Source organism: Pavona decussata, unplaced genomic scaffold (assembly GCF_977016875.1).
Source record: "Pavona decussata unplaced genomic scaffold, jaPavDecu1.1 SCAFFOLD_170, whole genome shotgun sequence".
NCBI classification, from domain to species: domain Eukaryota; kingdom Metazoa; phylum Cnidaria; class Anthozoa; order Scleractinia; family Agariciidae; genus Pavona; species Pavona decussata.
The window spans coordinates 1,126,688-1,142,595 of record NW_028145581.1 but is presented as its reverse complement, the minus strand read 5'-3'; the positions used below and the strand labels follow the sequence as shown (position 1 = coordinate 1,142,595).

At 38.1% G+C, this 15,908-nt stretch overlaps 2 protein-coding genes across 2 annotated transcripts; one reads left to right on the top strand and one right to left on the bottom strand.

Moving 5' to 3' along the window:
• Nucleotides 1–2,778: 2,778 nt before the first annotated feature.
• Nucleotides 2,779–6,528, top strand: LOC146464038 (uncharacterized). The gene is made up of 3 exons (XM_085083796.1): nucleotides 2,779–3,517; nucleotides 3,889–4,070; nucleotides 4,471–6,528. Exons 1-3 carry the CDS (start codon nucleotides 2,924–2,926, stop codon nucleotides 5,798–5,800), a joined length of 2,106 nt encoding a protein of 701 aa, XP_084939922.1. The 5' UTR covers nucleotides 2,779–2,923; the 3' UTR covers nucleotides 5,801–6,528.
• Nucleotides 6,529–6,544: 16 nt separating this feature from the next.
• On the bottom strand, nucleotides 6,545–8,321 carry LOC146464037 (uncharacterized). The gene is made up of 2 exons (XM_085083824.1): nucleotides 7,799–8,321; nucleotides 6,545–7,548 (listed from the first exon to the last, which is right to left on the bottom strand). Exons 1-2 carry the CDS (start codon nucleotides 8,319–8,321, stop codon nucleotides 6,545–6,547), a joined length of 1,527 nt encoding a protein of 508 aa, XP_084939950.1.
• Nucleotides 8,322–15,908: the final 7,587 nt, after the last annotated feature.

The following is a 15,908-nucleotide window of genomic DNA, read 5'->3' as shown; positions in this document are numbered from 1 at the left end:
AAGTGATTAGGAAAGTCAAATAACACGCCAGCTGGTCACACACAACCAACCAACCAACCAGGTTAATGAAACTGGGCAACTAAAATACACTGACATTGAACTGGGATCACAAAAATACTACCAAGGTTATTGTAGACTAAAAAATAACAACTAAATTAACATCCCGACTAAAAATAAGATTCAAAACAATTTGCCGTAAACTGATTGTGTCATCGGATTGTTATTGATTAAAGAAAATTGAGCGAATTTTACTCATGATTTAATTCACTGATTATAGTCTCTCATCTTTGGTTTGTTTCTAGTGTTGGCACCTGCTATGCCGGGAGAGGCCTTTTCATACACATGTTCTGCTTTATTCTGAACGCCTCAACATAGAACTAAGTAACTTTGAATGTAGTGAGACATACCATCAGGAGCCCGTTAATAGGCTCCTGATACCCCTTAAGCTCACTTACAGTGAAAGTCCAGCAACGCCATACCAAACTGTTTCTGATGTTCGTATTATATAGGAAGTCACAAAATATTGCTCATATTTGACTGGCTGAAACCGAAAGACGATTTTACATACCAAACCAAACCAAACCACGTGTGGACCAACGCATGACAAAAATGTTTTCCAGGGCCAAACGAGACATTCCGGGGATTGCCGAAGAAGTTCGAAGTTGATCCGAATATTTCCGATTAGTTTCAAGCGAGGTTTCCAAAGATCCGTTTTAAGAAAGTAACTGAACAGTCTCCGTATAAAATGGTTTTTAAGAACCACGGGCGATTTTTGATGCGATTTTTGTAGCGTTCTAGCTTGCGATGAAAATCGCAAGCGTAAAGTAGCGAGCATTTTAACGCACTTTTAACTTTGGCGCTATTCGTGAGCAATTAATAGTATTTGCTGTAATTTCTCCCAAATCACCGTCAAGTTGCAGGAAGTCTCGAACATGCCTATCCGAAACCTCCTCGATATCGCGCCGACGAATCTCACGGTAATCGCCACTAGTATATACGACGTGCAATTTTCATCACGAGCTCGAGTGCGACAAGTGTAAACGGGCCTTAACTTTGACTTGCGGTGTCGCATCATAAGAGACGGCGTCGCAACAAGCTTTCCATCTGACTGAACTCTGCCACAAGCGACATCCTCTGAGAAACTCTTGGACTTGTGTATCAAAGAGATCATACCAGTTTATCGCAAAAGTTAGAATTGGTTTATTTGTAAGTTCTCTCTTGAATAAGGCCAAGGCCTTGACTATTGAGTTTGAAATTTTGTTTGCCTTTAAAATCAATACTTGAGCTGGTCTAGTGCACGTGATTGCTTCAGTATTCACAGCTTGTACCAGCATACGTTTGGTAGAGTTTATACGGACGCAGTTTTATTGTTTTGTGACTACAATGCTTTTAATAACGCTACGCCTTTCGCTTACACTGCTACACAGCACCCCTGAAACCTGCCTCTTCTCCAGGCTCTTCGCATTTAAACCAGCGAGAAGCTTGTACTTAAAGTTGTCGTTTTGAAAAGGTTCGCTTAAGCCATTTACAGTGATTCGGTTTTCAAGCAGTAAATGCTCCTCATCATACCAAATTGCGGCCAAATTATCTAAAACACACTTTGCAGCATAGACAGTAATTCTGCAAAATTGGATTTCGGACACGCGTGTGCACAATTCAAAATGTTGAGAATTTTTGGGCAAGAAAAACGCTGAGCAACCAGACCTGCTTTCGATTGTTTTTTTGTTGTTTTTTTCTCCTTTTGCTGGCGTCTTAGTCATTGAGCAACCATTTCTCGTGATGAAAAAGGTTGGCCTAAAAGAATAAACATTCCGTGGGATGGCCGCGTTTTTCTTCCAATTCAGTTCTGAATTCCTTGGTTTTTGCTTTGTGTAACTCTAGCCTGAATCATCCGATTCATCTCAGGATTGATTTGTAACATCTCTTTTCACTGCATCAGCTGCTTATCAAAAAAACCTTTCGTCATTAAAATTGATGATGTCACAAATGGCCATGGCACGAGAAGCCTGGTCCTTCATGATCGGACAAGAGCCACAAGAGAGTGAATGAGGTCAAAAAACCTTCTGCGCCATACTTTACACTTCTGTTTTGCTGTTGTTATCACTTATGTCCACGAACCTTCTTAAAATTCGTTGCTAGTAAAAACAAAGAATTAGGGAGTTCGTACGATGATCTCGATCCTAGGCTCCCTCTCCTTTGTCAAGTTGGTGATGATGATGTCATCCGGCCGTACAAAATCTGCGGGGGATACCAGATACGCATCCCAGGCCGGATCCATTCATTGGTTGATTGTCCCTTACAATCTCGACCCCAAGCTGTATTAGGAGCTGCGTTCGTTCTACGTCGAACGCAATCATCGCAGTTTTCTTAGAATTTGCAGCTCTCGTTGACCACCATCTGACATCTTGCTCCAAGCTTTGCGAATTTTGTGAAGTTTCGCAACTTCCACAGTTCTCGTAAGATTACTCATTTTTCCAGTATCCGTAAAATTCGCTGTTCGATTTGACCACTGTGCTGTCTGACATCTTGTACCTTGTTCGTCAGGGTCAGACAGGAACTGCGATTTCTACGAAAACTGCATAAGTTACGAATATTATACAAAACTTCGTAGTTTTGTATGGCGCGCCTTTCCAGTCAATATTCAAACAACCTTAATATACCATACATCCATTTCATTTCTGTGCCATATTTTTTATTTCCTTTCTGTATATTTTTTATTTTGCTTCTTTATTTTTCATTTTGCTTCTATATTTTTATATCTCTTCCTATTAATTTAGATATACGTGTTTAGCTCATCTATTTTTTTATTTTGTTCTCGTTATTTGATATGCGTTCTATATATTTTATATTTAATCTGCATTTTTTTTTCGTTCCGAGCGGGATTTTTTATTTTCTTTCTAATTAGTATGCAACACGTGATCACATGACCGCGATGCACTTTTTCCATTCCGCCATTTTGGCTTTCGGTCACATGGAGGAAGAACTGTCTACTGCTTGTCGTGCGGCCGCGGATGCCTTAGAGATTTTAAGTCATTTGAGACCTGGATTTACGAGAAATGTTTTACCTCGGATAAATGGAACGGTAAACTCTGACAGTCAGCCGAACAACGGGGATCGTCAGGTGAACAACAAGGAACTTCAGTCGAACGAACGTGCCATTCAATCCTCGACGTCGCCAGCCTCAAGCAGTTCTATTCAAGCTCGTCTTGCCACTCTCTTTCCGACAGTTGGCTCGAACCGAGCTAGTAGAAAAAGCACTTGTAGAAGACCAGCAAGGTTAAAGCAGACCATTAAGTCGAACAAAGGCCGCCCATCCAAGACACTTGTTTACAAGGATCTAGTCCTCATTCCCAGTCCCAAGATCAACAAAGTGCCTACACATACAAGCCGACTTCAGTTAGAAGAGAGAGAACTTGTCTGCCACGAGTTTCCCTTTGACAAGAGCTGGGATGCAAATTCCCTTAAAGCTGCTATACTGAATCGATTTTCAAAGCTTTTGCTATTTGAATATGTCAAGGTGGGTAACTTTCCACTTGTGTTATAAGCTTAAACATTGTTCTACGTTTAACGCAATAATATTATCATCGTTGCTGTTCAGTTTGTGCATTTGTTGTGGCTGCACTATCTATAAATACGCATTTATACTATTTTGCCAACAATTTACCCACACAAGAGGATACCTGCAGTGACCCGCGTAATGGACTTACAATTTTGGGAGAAGTTGTTGGGTTATTCAGACTTGCTCTGGTACTGCCCCGCTCCCACCTCCTCATTTATTGTATAATTTCCCCTTGCTTGTGACATAAGCTTAACTTAATTACTCTTTCATCAAAATTACCCTTAACTTTGCAAAAAGCCCGCAAGTAATATGTGTTTTTCTCAACCCAGCCATGCTATGGAAAGCTGATAACTCCTAAGTTGGCAGATGGCATAACTCTGGATGCAGAAAGAGTGACCAGGATGGCTGGTCAAGGAGCTGTTTATGTTAGATCACAGATACCTTTGGAATCTGAAGATGAGGGTGAAACTGAAGAGGAGCTAGAGAATGCAGTATTAGATAGCAGTCCAAGGTGAACTTTTTCGAGTGAATTTTTGCATTGAACAAGATAAAACCTGTATAGATTTCTTTTAGCTTTTTTACCTTACTACAAAGGTATTTGTGAATTTTATGTGGTAGCTTCCCAATGCAGTGGAATAACGTTGTATATGATAGACTGGCATCCCAGCTCATGCTACTAGACATGAAAATGGCTTTTTGTTGGAAATATTATCCGGTTTGTCTCCAAACAGATTTGTGTATTTATTTATTTGTTTGTTTGCTTAGATATCAGTAAATTGATTTGGTACATTGCAACTCCATGTGATTGTGGATATTTATGTAAATACAGTATGAACACTTCGTAGTATGTCACATCATTACCACTTAGATCACTTTTTTTATGGTTTGTGACAAGTTAATATTTCTTTTAGTGTTAGTGGAGCACAAAGAAGCCCTGTGTTGCTTTCATTTGGGGAGAGTGATGGGAGGCCAGATGCAGCTGTGGTGCCCCACCCCTGCCAGGATGCTGCACAACCTTATTGTGTACCATTTCTAACTGAAGCAGAAACATCACATCAAAATACAGAGTTGAATGATGTAGAGACAGGCAGTAACTCTGATATTGTTTTGGCATCATCTGAGCTACCTGTTCCAGTAAATGCACTTGTTTTAGACAGTAACTCTGATATTGTTCATGCATCATCTGAGCATGTTATACCGGTATTAGAACCTGTACCTCAACTGCTACCAAAACGTATCATCCAAGTGCACAGGTTAAATATTAAGAAGGATTTGATTAACTTATTCCGAGATCCGTTAATTATGAGTCAAGACATAGAGATAATCGTTATTGATGCTAGGGGAGTTGAAGAAATGGGCAGAGGTGTTGGGTTGCTTAGAGATGTTTTCTCTCTTTTTTGGAAAGAAACATATGATTCCCTTTTTGTTGGAGAAAATGAGCGTGTACCATTTGTAAGACATGACTATCAAAGGGAGGAATGGGTTGCTGTAGGTAGAATTTTGGTGAAAGGATATTTAACCTGTCAATACCTACCAGTCCTTCTGTCTCAAACGTTCCTTGCCTGTCTTTTTTGGGGGGAATCTGCTGTAACTAGCGCTATGCTGACTCAATCCTTTAGAAATTACATTTCAGTAGATGAAAAATGTTTGATTGACAAGTGCCTTGCTGGTGATATGAAGTGGGATGATGAAGATGAAATGTCCCAGCTTTTAGAAATACTTAGTAACTATGACTGTCGAATTATGGTAAATTCTGATAATGTCATTCAAGTTATTGAAGAAATAGCCCATAAGGAGCTACTACAGAAGCCACAGTATATTGCAGAGTGCTGGAAGGATATAGTTGTCACACTCCTTCCTAGTTTTCCTGATTTTGCAGCACTTTCCAAAAGGTATGAATTGTTAATACCATCAACGAGCAAAATCCTTAGTTGTCTAGAGGCAAACCCTGAGAGTGATGGGGAAAGGGATAGCCTTAAGTTTCTCAAACGGTATATTAAGGGCCTTGACACACCTCAGAAATTATCAAAGTTTGTAAGGTTTATCAGGGGCTCAGAGTTAATGCTTTTTGACGCAATCCAAGTAAATTTTACCAACTTATCTGGTTTAGGTCGCCGACCTATTGCCCACACCTGTAATACTGTGTTGGAGCTATCCTCAACGTATCAGTCATTTCCTGAACTTAGAGAGGAGTTCAGTGCAATACTTGCATCAGATTATTGGGAAATGGATATTGTGTAATATGCCTTGTGAAGAAATGAAGACCATTATGGTGGCAAGCTGATTTAGAACAGACTGCTAATTTCATTTTATATATATATGTATATATAAATTGTGTTTTCTGCCTTTAATGGGTATTTACAGTTTTAAAACATTTAACAACAATCCACAAATTATTTGTGCATCGATTCCTGTACAACATACTGGAAAATCGTTAGCTGATGCCTTATTGTAGTATCAAGCTTGTAATCTGTTCAAAGTTGACATTTTCAAGCGAGCGTTGCTGTTTATAACTATATTGTTGAGATTTTAATGTAGTTTTTTCCTAACTGTTGTAAAGGTTAAGTTGCATTCGTTGTGTTCTATTCTGATCGATACAATTTGAAGGCAAAATATTAAATCTCACACTGTTTACGTTTTCAATCTGTCATCGAAGTTGGTAGTCTACGATTAACCGTAAATGGGAAGCAAGAGAAAAGAACTATCTTGACGACTTTCTATCAGAATTTCCTCTTGTTCCATGCCTTACTCTTAGAATGAATTATGCTACCCAGCCAATCATTGCTCATAAAAAAACATGACTTTGTTTTTAATCGATTTACAATTAGTGGTGCCAGTTTGATAGGCGTTAATTGATCTTAATTCTCTAGGCCCCTTTTTCACTCTCTAAACAACGGATTTCAGGTTAGTTGGATGCTGGGGTGCTGGGAACACCTGTTTTGAAACATAGTTACCACCAAAACGGCCTTATCTCAGCAAAGTTCCTTATATGTTGAACTGATCTCTAAGGATGTCTATGCATCTCAGATATTGAGTTCTACCATGTTCACCATCGTCATTCAAAGGGTGACAGGAGACTTCCAAAATATGCAGTTGTTGTGGTGTGAGCTGAACATCAACTGCTGGTATTGAGACCTGGTAATCGTCGTCGTCTAACGGGAAAGGTCCATCTGGATCAAACCCATACAATGGAATTTGATTTGGATGTAGAATACTCTCAACTCCAGAGTATCCAGAGTGCATGTTCTCCAAAATCCCAGAGGCGAAAATTTGTAGGGGAGATAATTGATGTTCACTGGAGACGGGGTGATTGTTCCATTGATCAGTAAAGTGTTGCAATGCCCTATTTATCCTTGGTGTGTAGACAAAGTGCAATGAAAATAAATGTACTTCGTTTAACGGGTCAAGAAGACCCATGTCTTCCATTCCACTAAAGATATTGGCAAAGTGACAAAGGACACCAGCGTAAACATCTCTATGAGCGCGCTCAACACGGCAGTTGTGGACAGAACTTCCCGTTATGATACTTCCTCTGTCCAGGCCTCTATTTTCCAACATGTACTGTGCCACTCCAACATTTTCCAGTCCATGATCGCTTCTTACTCTTGAAGGTAAGCCAAACTCTTGTACTCCCTTGATGAAGAGCTCCAACACTGTATCTGCTCGGTTGTTATCAGTTAGGGTGGCATACACAATAACCCTCGAATACCCATCAACACAGCAGTGCACAACAAACCTGTACCTGGTAAGCTTGTGGTTACCGTCTATGTGCCACAAAGCGTTTGGCGTTGGTACAGAGTACTTTCGACGGTAAACCGGAGTACTCCAGCGGAGTGCTGTCCCAAGTGGGTCTTGTCTACGAAGACAGTTGCGAACCCTCCATCGCTGGATTCGAAATCCCCTTGCTCGGAGAGCTCCAAGCAATCTTCGTTGTCCAATGTTTGGAGTAATACTTCTAATTTCTTTGACAGCGTCTTCAAGCTGAGAATCTGAAAAGAAGTTGTATTTGAATTACAAAGTTTGAAGTATCGTACATCATTGAGTGAGATGGGATTTTGGGGAACCTAAAATACTTTGGCCAAGGGTATGGCTTCTAAGATTTATTTTGCCGGAGACTATATCTTGTTTCCGATGTTGAACTCCCTTTCTTCGCAGACACCCTTATCCAAACACACCGATAAGCTTAAAACCAAATAAGCTACTAGTATAGATAACCTCAGTCTGTAAATTACTACGCACCTGACAATGCAGTCCAGTTTTCGCTGTCATCATTCAAATTTAATTCCCGTCTTCTTCGACGTAAAGTACTTTCACTGACACCTAACAAGCTAGCGATTTTCACCCAGGGGAAATGCAGTTCGCGTAAGAATTCGATCTGCTCTCTTTCGATGACGATGACTGGTCTTCCTGCATCTGTTAGTTTAGTGGTAGGACAAGCGAACGAATTTGATACCGTTGCTTCAACGGAATTGCTTTCCTCATACTTTGTCATTACACGAAAAACAAAGCGTACTTTTGTCAAAACAGCTTCTGTTATTGTCTTGAAATCTTGAAGGACAGAGTCCTCACTTTGCCATACACTATGCAATAGCAACTGTAAAGTTAAAATTGCATCCTCCAGGCGCAAGTTAGCTTGTTCAACGTAATCAACGGAGACATCTTGTGTGCTCAAATTCTGAATACCAATCAACAGGGTACGAAGAGACTCTATGAAGTTGTAAAGGCCTCTCTCGTTGCCATCTCTTAAAGTTCCATCCGCCATTTTGCTTTTGAAATTGGCGGGAAAATGCATCGCGGTCATGTGATCACATGTTGCATACTAATTAGAAAGAAAATAAAAAATCCCGCTCGGAACGAAAATAAATACGAAATAAATAAAAAAATATATAGAACGCATATAAAATAACGAGAACAAAATAAAAAATAGATGAGCTACACACTTATATATATAAATTAATAGGAAGAGATATTAAAAATATAGAAGCAAAATAAAAAATATACAGAAAGGAATTAAAAAATATGGCACAGAAATGTAATGGATGTATCGTATATTAAGCTTGTTTGAATATTGACTGGAAAGGCGCGCCATAGTTTTGCGGTTCTTGACTGCCCCTATCTGGCATTTGTTCGATTTTGCTTCAAGATTTGCGAACATCCGCTCTGCAAATTTTCATAACCTTCTTAAATTTTACAGATTTCAGAAGACTGAAAAAATTTGCAAATTTCGCCATTTTCGTATCATGCTGTCAATTTTTACACTATTATATTAGGAGGAGGAGGGAAAACAATAGAAATGAGGAGGGGAAGAAGAGAAGGAAAAACAATAGAAACGAGGAGGAGGAAGAGAAGGGAAAACAATAGAAATGAGGAGGAGGAAGAGAAGGGAAAACAATAGAAATGAGGAGGAGGAGGAGGAGGAGGAGGGAAAACAATAGAAATGAGGAGGAGGAGGGAAAACAATAGAAATGAGGAGGAGGAGGAGAGAAAACAATAGAAATGAGAAGGAGGAGGAAGAGAAGGGAAAACAATAGAAATGGGGAGGAGGAGGAGAGAAAACAATAGAAATGAGGAGGAGGAGGAGAAGGAGACAAAACAATAGAAATGAGAAGGAGGAGGAAAAACAATAGAAATGAGGAGGAGGAGGAGGAGGAAGGGGCAAAGTCATAAAAAAAAAGGAAAAGTAAGCTCCACATGATTATTATAAGCATAGGAGGAAAGCTCGGCGAGAGTTACTTTCATTCATTCAAAATCTCCGATATCTAAATCTTTATCTGCTCGTTCGATCATTTCTATTAACTTCAGCTGTCTATTATTTTTGTCCCATGGGCTTTTTCCGTAGAGTTTGTATGCAAATGTAGACTTTGGATTTGGGTCACTGCATGCTTGCATCCATCATAATTAGTGGCTAACGGGACGTGAAAAAAGAGGTTATCCAAGAGTTTAAGTCTCCAGTCTCGTAGCCAAAAGCACGTTGACCCCTGACAACATAAGTCAAGGTGGACAGTCATCAACATCAACCATAATCAACTTTATGGTGATAAGCATATTGTGAAATCTCTGTGTGTTTAGTTTGTGGGTGCCATTATTGACATGCACAATTTAACAGCAAGGAATCAGAGAACCGGAAAAAAGTTTTCTATTGTCTAAGCGATTCTGTCAACATCTCCTTCAAAAACCTGTCAAACCGGTGATACCGACCATGACTGCCATAAGATAAAAATAGAACATGACCTGTCAAATCGGATAATAACCTGTTAGTAAGGCTAAAATAAAACATGACATCACCCTATTATAATCAACGTCACGTTAATGAGAATCCACCGCATTTAATTTGAGATCAGGACAATAGCCTGTGACGTCATCGACGTTAATGTATTTCACCGCAAATTAATGAGATTCCACCACAAATAAGAGGCCTAAACGGTGCAAACTATACTACTATTTTACATTCAAGAAGCCCACATTAAATCTACTTTCTGAGGTTTAGTTGGAATCAAGCAGAAATGAAGCGGAAATAAGTCTCACTGTGCGGTCCAATTCCCGTTTCTCTGACTTCCATACAGACGTCCTTCAGTTTCAAAGCTGGGGCCAGATCCACTAAGCCCCTCCTCAGCCTCCATATCTTAAATTTCATGAGGTCAATCAAACTGATTATCAAACAGGTTTTGTCCTTGTAATAACAAGGCATGTGGACGAGATCCGTGGGATGTACATCGTATGCTCTTGACCCACCTCAACAGCACAGCTGTATGCAATGCAACATTTCAATTTATCGACTTTAATATATGATGGAGAAGGATATCCACTGAAGTAGATTATTGATTCATATTCTGCCAATACAGTGTTTTAATTCAACAAAATGAATCGTTTTTTTCCTGTCGAGCCACCTTACAGGGGCAGTGTCACCAACTTTTCATGTCCATTTCCACAGCCAAAGAATATATTAATATATTTGTATGGACGTAAACGTAAAAATAATGGTTCAGTTTTGTTAACAATAACCCTACTAGTGCACAGAAATAAGTATTATTCATCTCTGACTGCGGATTGCTAAGATGGAAATGGATTGCAACTTGGTGCCTGTGTATTTTGGAAAAGATGGCTTAAAAATTATTACAGTTTCTTCTTCCTTGGAAAAATCATTTTATATGTTAATTCCAGGGCACGAAAGAGTAGTTTCATGTTAGAGAAGAGGCTCATAACCAACATTTGAGCAGTTTTGACCAGCATACAACAAAATCCGTGACAGTGCCTCTTTAACACACTTATCCGCCGACACGTCATTCTGGCTTCTGCACAAGACGTCAAGAGAGAGTCTGGACCGTTGGGCCAACCACAGAAATTATCATCTTGTATTTTGTGTAGCGACAACAAAGGTTTTTCTAATTTGCTCTTGATAGGTCGAATATAAAGCGAGGTGGTGGCAGAAAAAACGAATGAATTATGCCCTCCTTGACTTTTTTGCACAGAACTATTACAACTTCAACTAGTACCAAAGAAAATGCAGCTTACTCTACAGCTATCATTTTGGTAAGAAATTCATTGAATACTCATTAAAACGACCAGATAGAACTGAACTTAAAAATTTGGAGAAAAAAGGGAAATAAAAAGGAACAAAACTTCTAGACCCTAAGGGCCAAGAACACTGTCATAGCAACCGGATGCATGAAGCCACATTCAAACCTGTTTTGGCCAGATTGCTCTAAAAGCTACCTAACACCTTGATAAGCCCAGATCCTAACCTTTCACATCAAGTGAGGTAAACGTTACTCTGACGCAAGGCAAACATCTAGGAACAGAGAGAGCCATTGGTAGGATAAAGGTACAGATTACAAAACAGCCAACAAGACTAAAAATGTTAAACATCATTTTATTTTCAGCAGAGCAAAAGTACAAAATAAGCACCCCAAACCCCACTTATTGCCATTTCAAACTCTTCATTGAACTTCCATGAACATCTGAGCAGTGCATACGACCACTGTGGCATCTGTACTATTAAATACACTGAATCGACTTTGATAAAAGTTTGAAGGTGAAAACGTTTGGCTGTTAACCAGGCAATCTGTTAATATTATTAGTGAAGGATGCGATCTGCACGGCTGCCTTGTCGAATACGAAACAGACAACTCTACTTTGGTTGTTAACATAGCTGCAGTTTTTCCATTCGTTTTGAAACAATGCACAATGAAGTACTTCGCCAGGTATTGAAAACCGGCAAGACTTACAAGACAGGTTAACTACTGTTAGCTATTTGTAGTGCCAAGATAGACACCCCTTCAAGTGATTACAAATAGACTTCGAATTGCAAACAAGTCTGACCTAAAATACACCGTGTGAACTCCAGTTCCTTATAAAAGCTAATACGTACATTAACACGCTTAGTGAAAGAACGATGTTAGATAAAGCATGGAATGCGATTTTGAAGTCAACGCAATACTTAATAAAAAACAAGTTATACTACAGAATCCCTTCGCAAACTATGAATTGTTTGTGAACATCTCACAAAAAAGTGTTATGTCTTTAGTTAGGATAATATCTATTTGCACTTAAAAGACCCAACACCAAAAGTTTTAAACTACACCCTGATCATGAAGTATTAAAGCTTTAAAATTAAGAAAATCTCCCCTTAAATAATCGCGAATTATTTTCCATGTGAAGTATCAAGTCTATGCAAGGATAAAAATAACTTACATTTAAACAAAACAACACCAGAATTTTTAAAACACAGCTCGCCAAGCCCAAACATTTGTTGTGCATGAAACCTCGCCAAAATATTAAAACTACAATATCATTGAAAGTTATATAAAATTCACCAGTAATTATTTTAGTCTCAGACTTGAAAACCAGTGTTCCAAGTACCTCAAACCGGTTAGAAATGTTTTAGTTTGCTATAGTAAAAATAACCTGTTACTTGTCCACTGGTTTAATAACTGAAACACGGTTTACCACCATGACCATTTACGCTCGCACGGTAGCTTGAAAACTCAATTTACACTTACGATTCCCACCCATAAAGCTGATGCCAATTTATTAACTTGAAACTAGCACAATTTGTCATTTCTCAACTTTCATTTCAAGAAACTGAAATAAATTAAAGTATTTAGAAGGGATTTTTTTTCAAGAAATAGAATTCATGAATTCATCAAGAATGCCCACAGTGTAAACCAGACTAAACATGAAGATCTCCCAGGAAAAAGAGGAAAATACCCATAAAAAAGTACCCATGCAAACGTGATACATGGAAAATTAACTTTACCTAATATTAAGTCATCCCTAAAAAGAAACCAGGTATTTAATCTCAATTCTGTACAAACTCATCACTACTAACTTAGATACCCTATAAATAATTATTCCTTACTAGCTGAGATATTAAAAACTTTCTTCGTATATTAAACATCTGATACAGACGAACATTATTTGATCCATCTAACGGATAACAAGTAGTTTCCGAAGAAACAGTTACAATCGACATCACGGTGAATTGCAGTACCCATGATAAGGACGTTTTGCTAACAAAAAATTGAGATTATTTTCAATAATTACTCACTATTATAGCATGGACGATTTGTTAACAAAAACAACACCGTCAACAAAGAAAATGTTTTTTTTTTTTTGTCTCTCGAACTCGTAAAAAATGTCTGGTAGTCACGCAATTTCCTTTTCCCTGCACATGTAAAATGACCTTTTGTCCCAAATTAAATCGTAGTCCACAGTAATAATAAAACATACAACCCCATTTATGGGGTCAGAACGATTTACCTAAAATTCGAAACAGGGCTATAAAAGAATGTTAGTTAAAACGAATTGGAAAGGACATTATTTAGCTAAAGCATAGATATATAAAAGCGCATTTGCGCAACAGCATTTGACTATAGCAACTCTTTGTATTAATAGAAAACACAAAAAACTAATAATCATATTACACAGAAATAACAGTCAAAGTCCAGTAGCAGCTACAACACCTCTGACCTCAAAACTCAGTGTCTCAAAGGAACCATAGTTGGAATTTAATGTTTTGGTAAAGTAATGTTTTCTAAGTGATCCCAAGTACAACGGAGTGGTTTTCAATTGAGTGCAAGGAAAGTATTTCGCCTCCGCTTTGGTTTTCCTTCACTACGCTCTGTGTTTGCTTAGCAAAATTCGCGCCACTTTCTCAACCAATGAGAAGCAAAACCAAAATCAATCATGCCTCGCTCCACGCGTTTTCCCGCGCTCAGCGCCACCTACGTGTATTGGCTTCAAATTCTGATTGGTTCATTGTCCTGTTTACATCTGTTGTGATTGGCTTGAGAAATTACTTCACCTTTTTACAACACTCAAATGAAAACCACTCTGTATGAACCTTGATTTAATAATCCCTGAAAAGAAAAGTTTTACTTCATCCATGTTATTTTGAAATTTTAACCTGCTTTTAGCACCTTTTTGCTACTATCAAACAATAGATGATAGCTTACACAACCAGATTATTGCATACGCGATAGAGTGGAAGTAGCTTTCTATTAAAACTCTAGACACTGAAAATATGTCCCATACGTTGAGTATTATAAAAATACAAATTCTTTGTAAAAAAAATTACATATACTACATTAAAAGCTTATTAAAGTAAGTCTTATATGAATGCGTCAGTACGTATGAATTTTTGAGCGCGAACGATGAAAGAGCACAATGTATACAAGTAATTTAAAAACACGTATGTAAAAGAAAAGAACGTGTCAGATTCCTGCAAAATATGCATTGAATTTATCCCTTTTAAATCTTAAAAATATATCAAAGATGTTTTTCAGCACGGATATTTCTGGTATGCACAACAGTAGACCTGTCAGTTCCCTGCAAAATATGCATTGAATGTAACCCTTTTAAGCCTTAATAATATATTAAAGATAATTACGAGCAGGGATATGCTTGATATATATAACAGCAGACCTGTCAGTTTCCTGCTAAATATGCATTGAATGTACCCCTTTTTAACCTTAAAAAATATATTAAAGACAATTATGAGCCGGGATATGTATGGTGTATTTAACAAATAGGTTCCATGTTGCCATGGGTCTGTTCAGTAATAGATCACAGAAGACGTCAAAATGTGGTAAATACATCAGTGACACACTTGGCGCAACTTTTTTGTTCTTACCACATTTTGTTTCATAGAATAAAGAAACAAAAGTTGTTAATGGTGACGTCATCTATGCGTAATAGTAAGAACCAATCAAAATGCGTGTAGAATTCAGCTTATTATATAAACAACAGTAGACTTGCACCTGCTCTAAGCTCTATTCTCACTGGACCATGATAGTCTGTTTTTACGTCTAGGAGCATTGCTTTGTTGTTCGTTCTTTTGTTTTTTCTACCAATAATATGAGACGTTGGGAACGGTGAAAGTCGCCCTCTTTTCGTGAACTTGGAACCCACAAACAGCCGTTATGATATCAACGTTAGTTCTCTACTAATAGTGACCATTAATAATTTGTCTCTAATAATATGTTCAATTTAGTTATCATTTTAAAAACAATTTACAAAAATACAATTTGATACCTGCAATGAAATATGTAACCCCTTCGCTTATTTAAAAGAATTATGATGGATTCTTGGAGTTTAAAAACACAAAAGAAAAACAAACATAACACAAAAGATTCAAAGTATCCTACAAAGCGAAAACTGATTACATAAATGTTGCTCTTTTGGCGATCATTGTTCATGATTAAATTGGTAAAAAGGGGCCTTAAAACTGATCTAAAAAAACTTATAAAGTTTGATTATATAAAATTTCGCTTTGTAAGCAAAACATGTCTCATCATCTGGTCGAAAACGGCAAAAAGTCTGGTTTATGTGAAAGAAATGTGATGTTATGTTCTTAGCCTGGTCAATAAATGTAGATGTATTTTCCAGTCAGTGACACAAGCATACTCAGTGTTCCACGGACAACTTTCAAAGTCAAGCAGTCAATGAAGAATCAATGGAAGAGTGGTTCCCTCCCAATCTCCTTAAGTTCACCATTCACCACCATTCATTCATTTCCCATTGTCGGGTCACGAAGTCAGCTTTGTCAGGTTTGTAACCTGAGACCCCACCATCAACTGGAACATCCGAGTTCTCCCAAAAGTTCTCCCTCCTGTTGGGAGATCTCGGATTTTCTTTTTCCGACTATATCTGTGTCACTAGCTGAAAAATTCATCCATTTATTATGGTTTAGTTTTCTAGAATGCTGTCAAGGCTGCAAAAGAAAAAGTCACGTGCAGGACGCATGATAAAAGTGTGATACAGGTGGCTATCGTAAACGCGCACTTACAGTATCAAACTACTTGAACGCCATAAATGACGAGTTTCAACATTGCACAGGATTAGCTTTAAA

What these genes read in the sequence shown, in the direction of transcription:
- LOC146464037 (XM_085083824.1), bottom strand. Translation starts at nt 8,321, where the DNA reads ATGGCGGATGGAACTTTAAGAGATGGCAACGAGAGAGGCCTTTACAAC. An exon ending in AAACTGGACTGCATTGTCAG is followed by an intron (nt 7,549 to 7,798) that starts GTGCGTAGTAAT and finishes ACTTCTTTTCAG; the next exon opens with ATTCTCAGCTTGAAGACGCT.
- LOC146464038 (XM_085083796.1), top strand. Translation starts at nt 2,924, where the DNA reads ATGACCGCGATGCACTTTTTCCATTCCGCCATTTTGGCTTTCGGTCAC. An exon ending in TGCTATTTGAATATGTCAAG is followed by an intron (nt 3,518 to 3,888) that starts GTGGGTAACTTT and finishes TTCTCAACCCAG; the next exon opens with CCATGCTATGGAAAGCTGAT. An exon ending in GTATTAGATAGCAGTCCAAG is followed by an intron (nt 4,071 to 4,470) that starts GTGAACTTTTTC and finishes TATTTCTTTTAG; the next exon opens with TGTTAGTGGAGCACAAAGAA.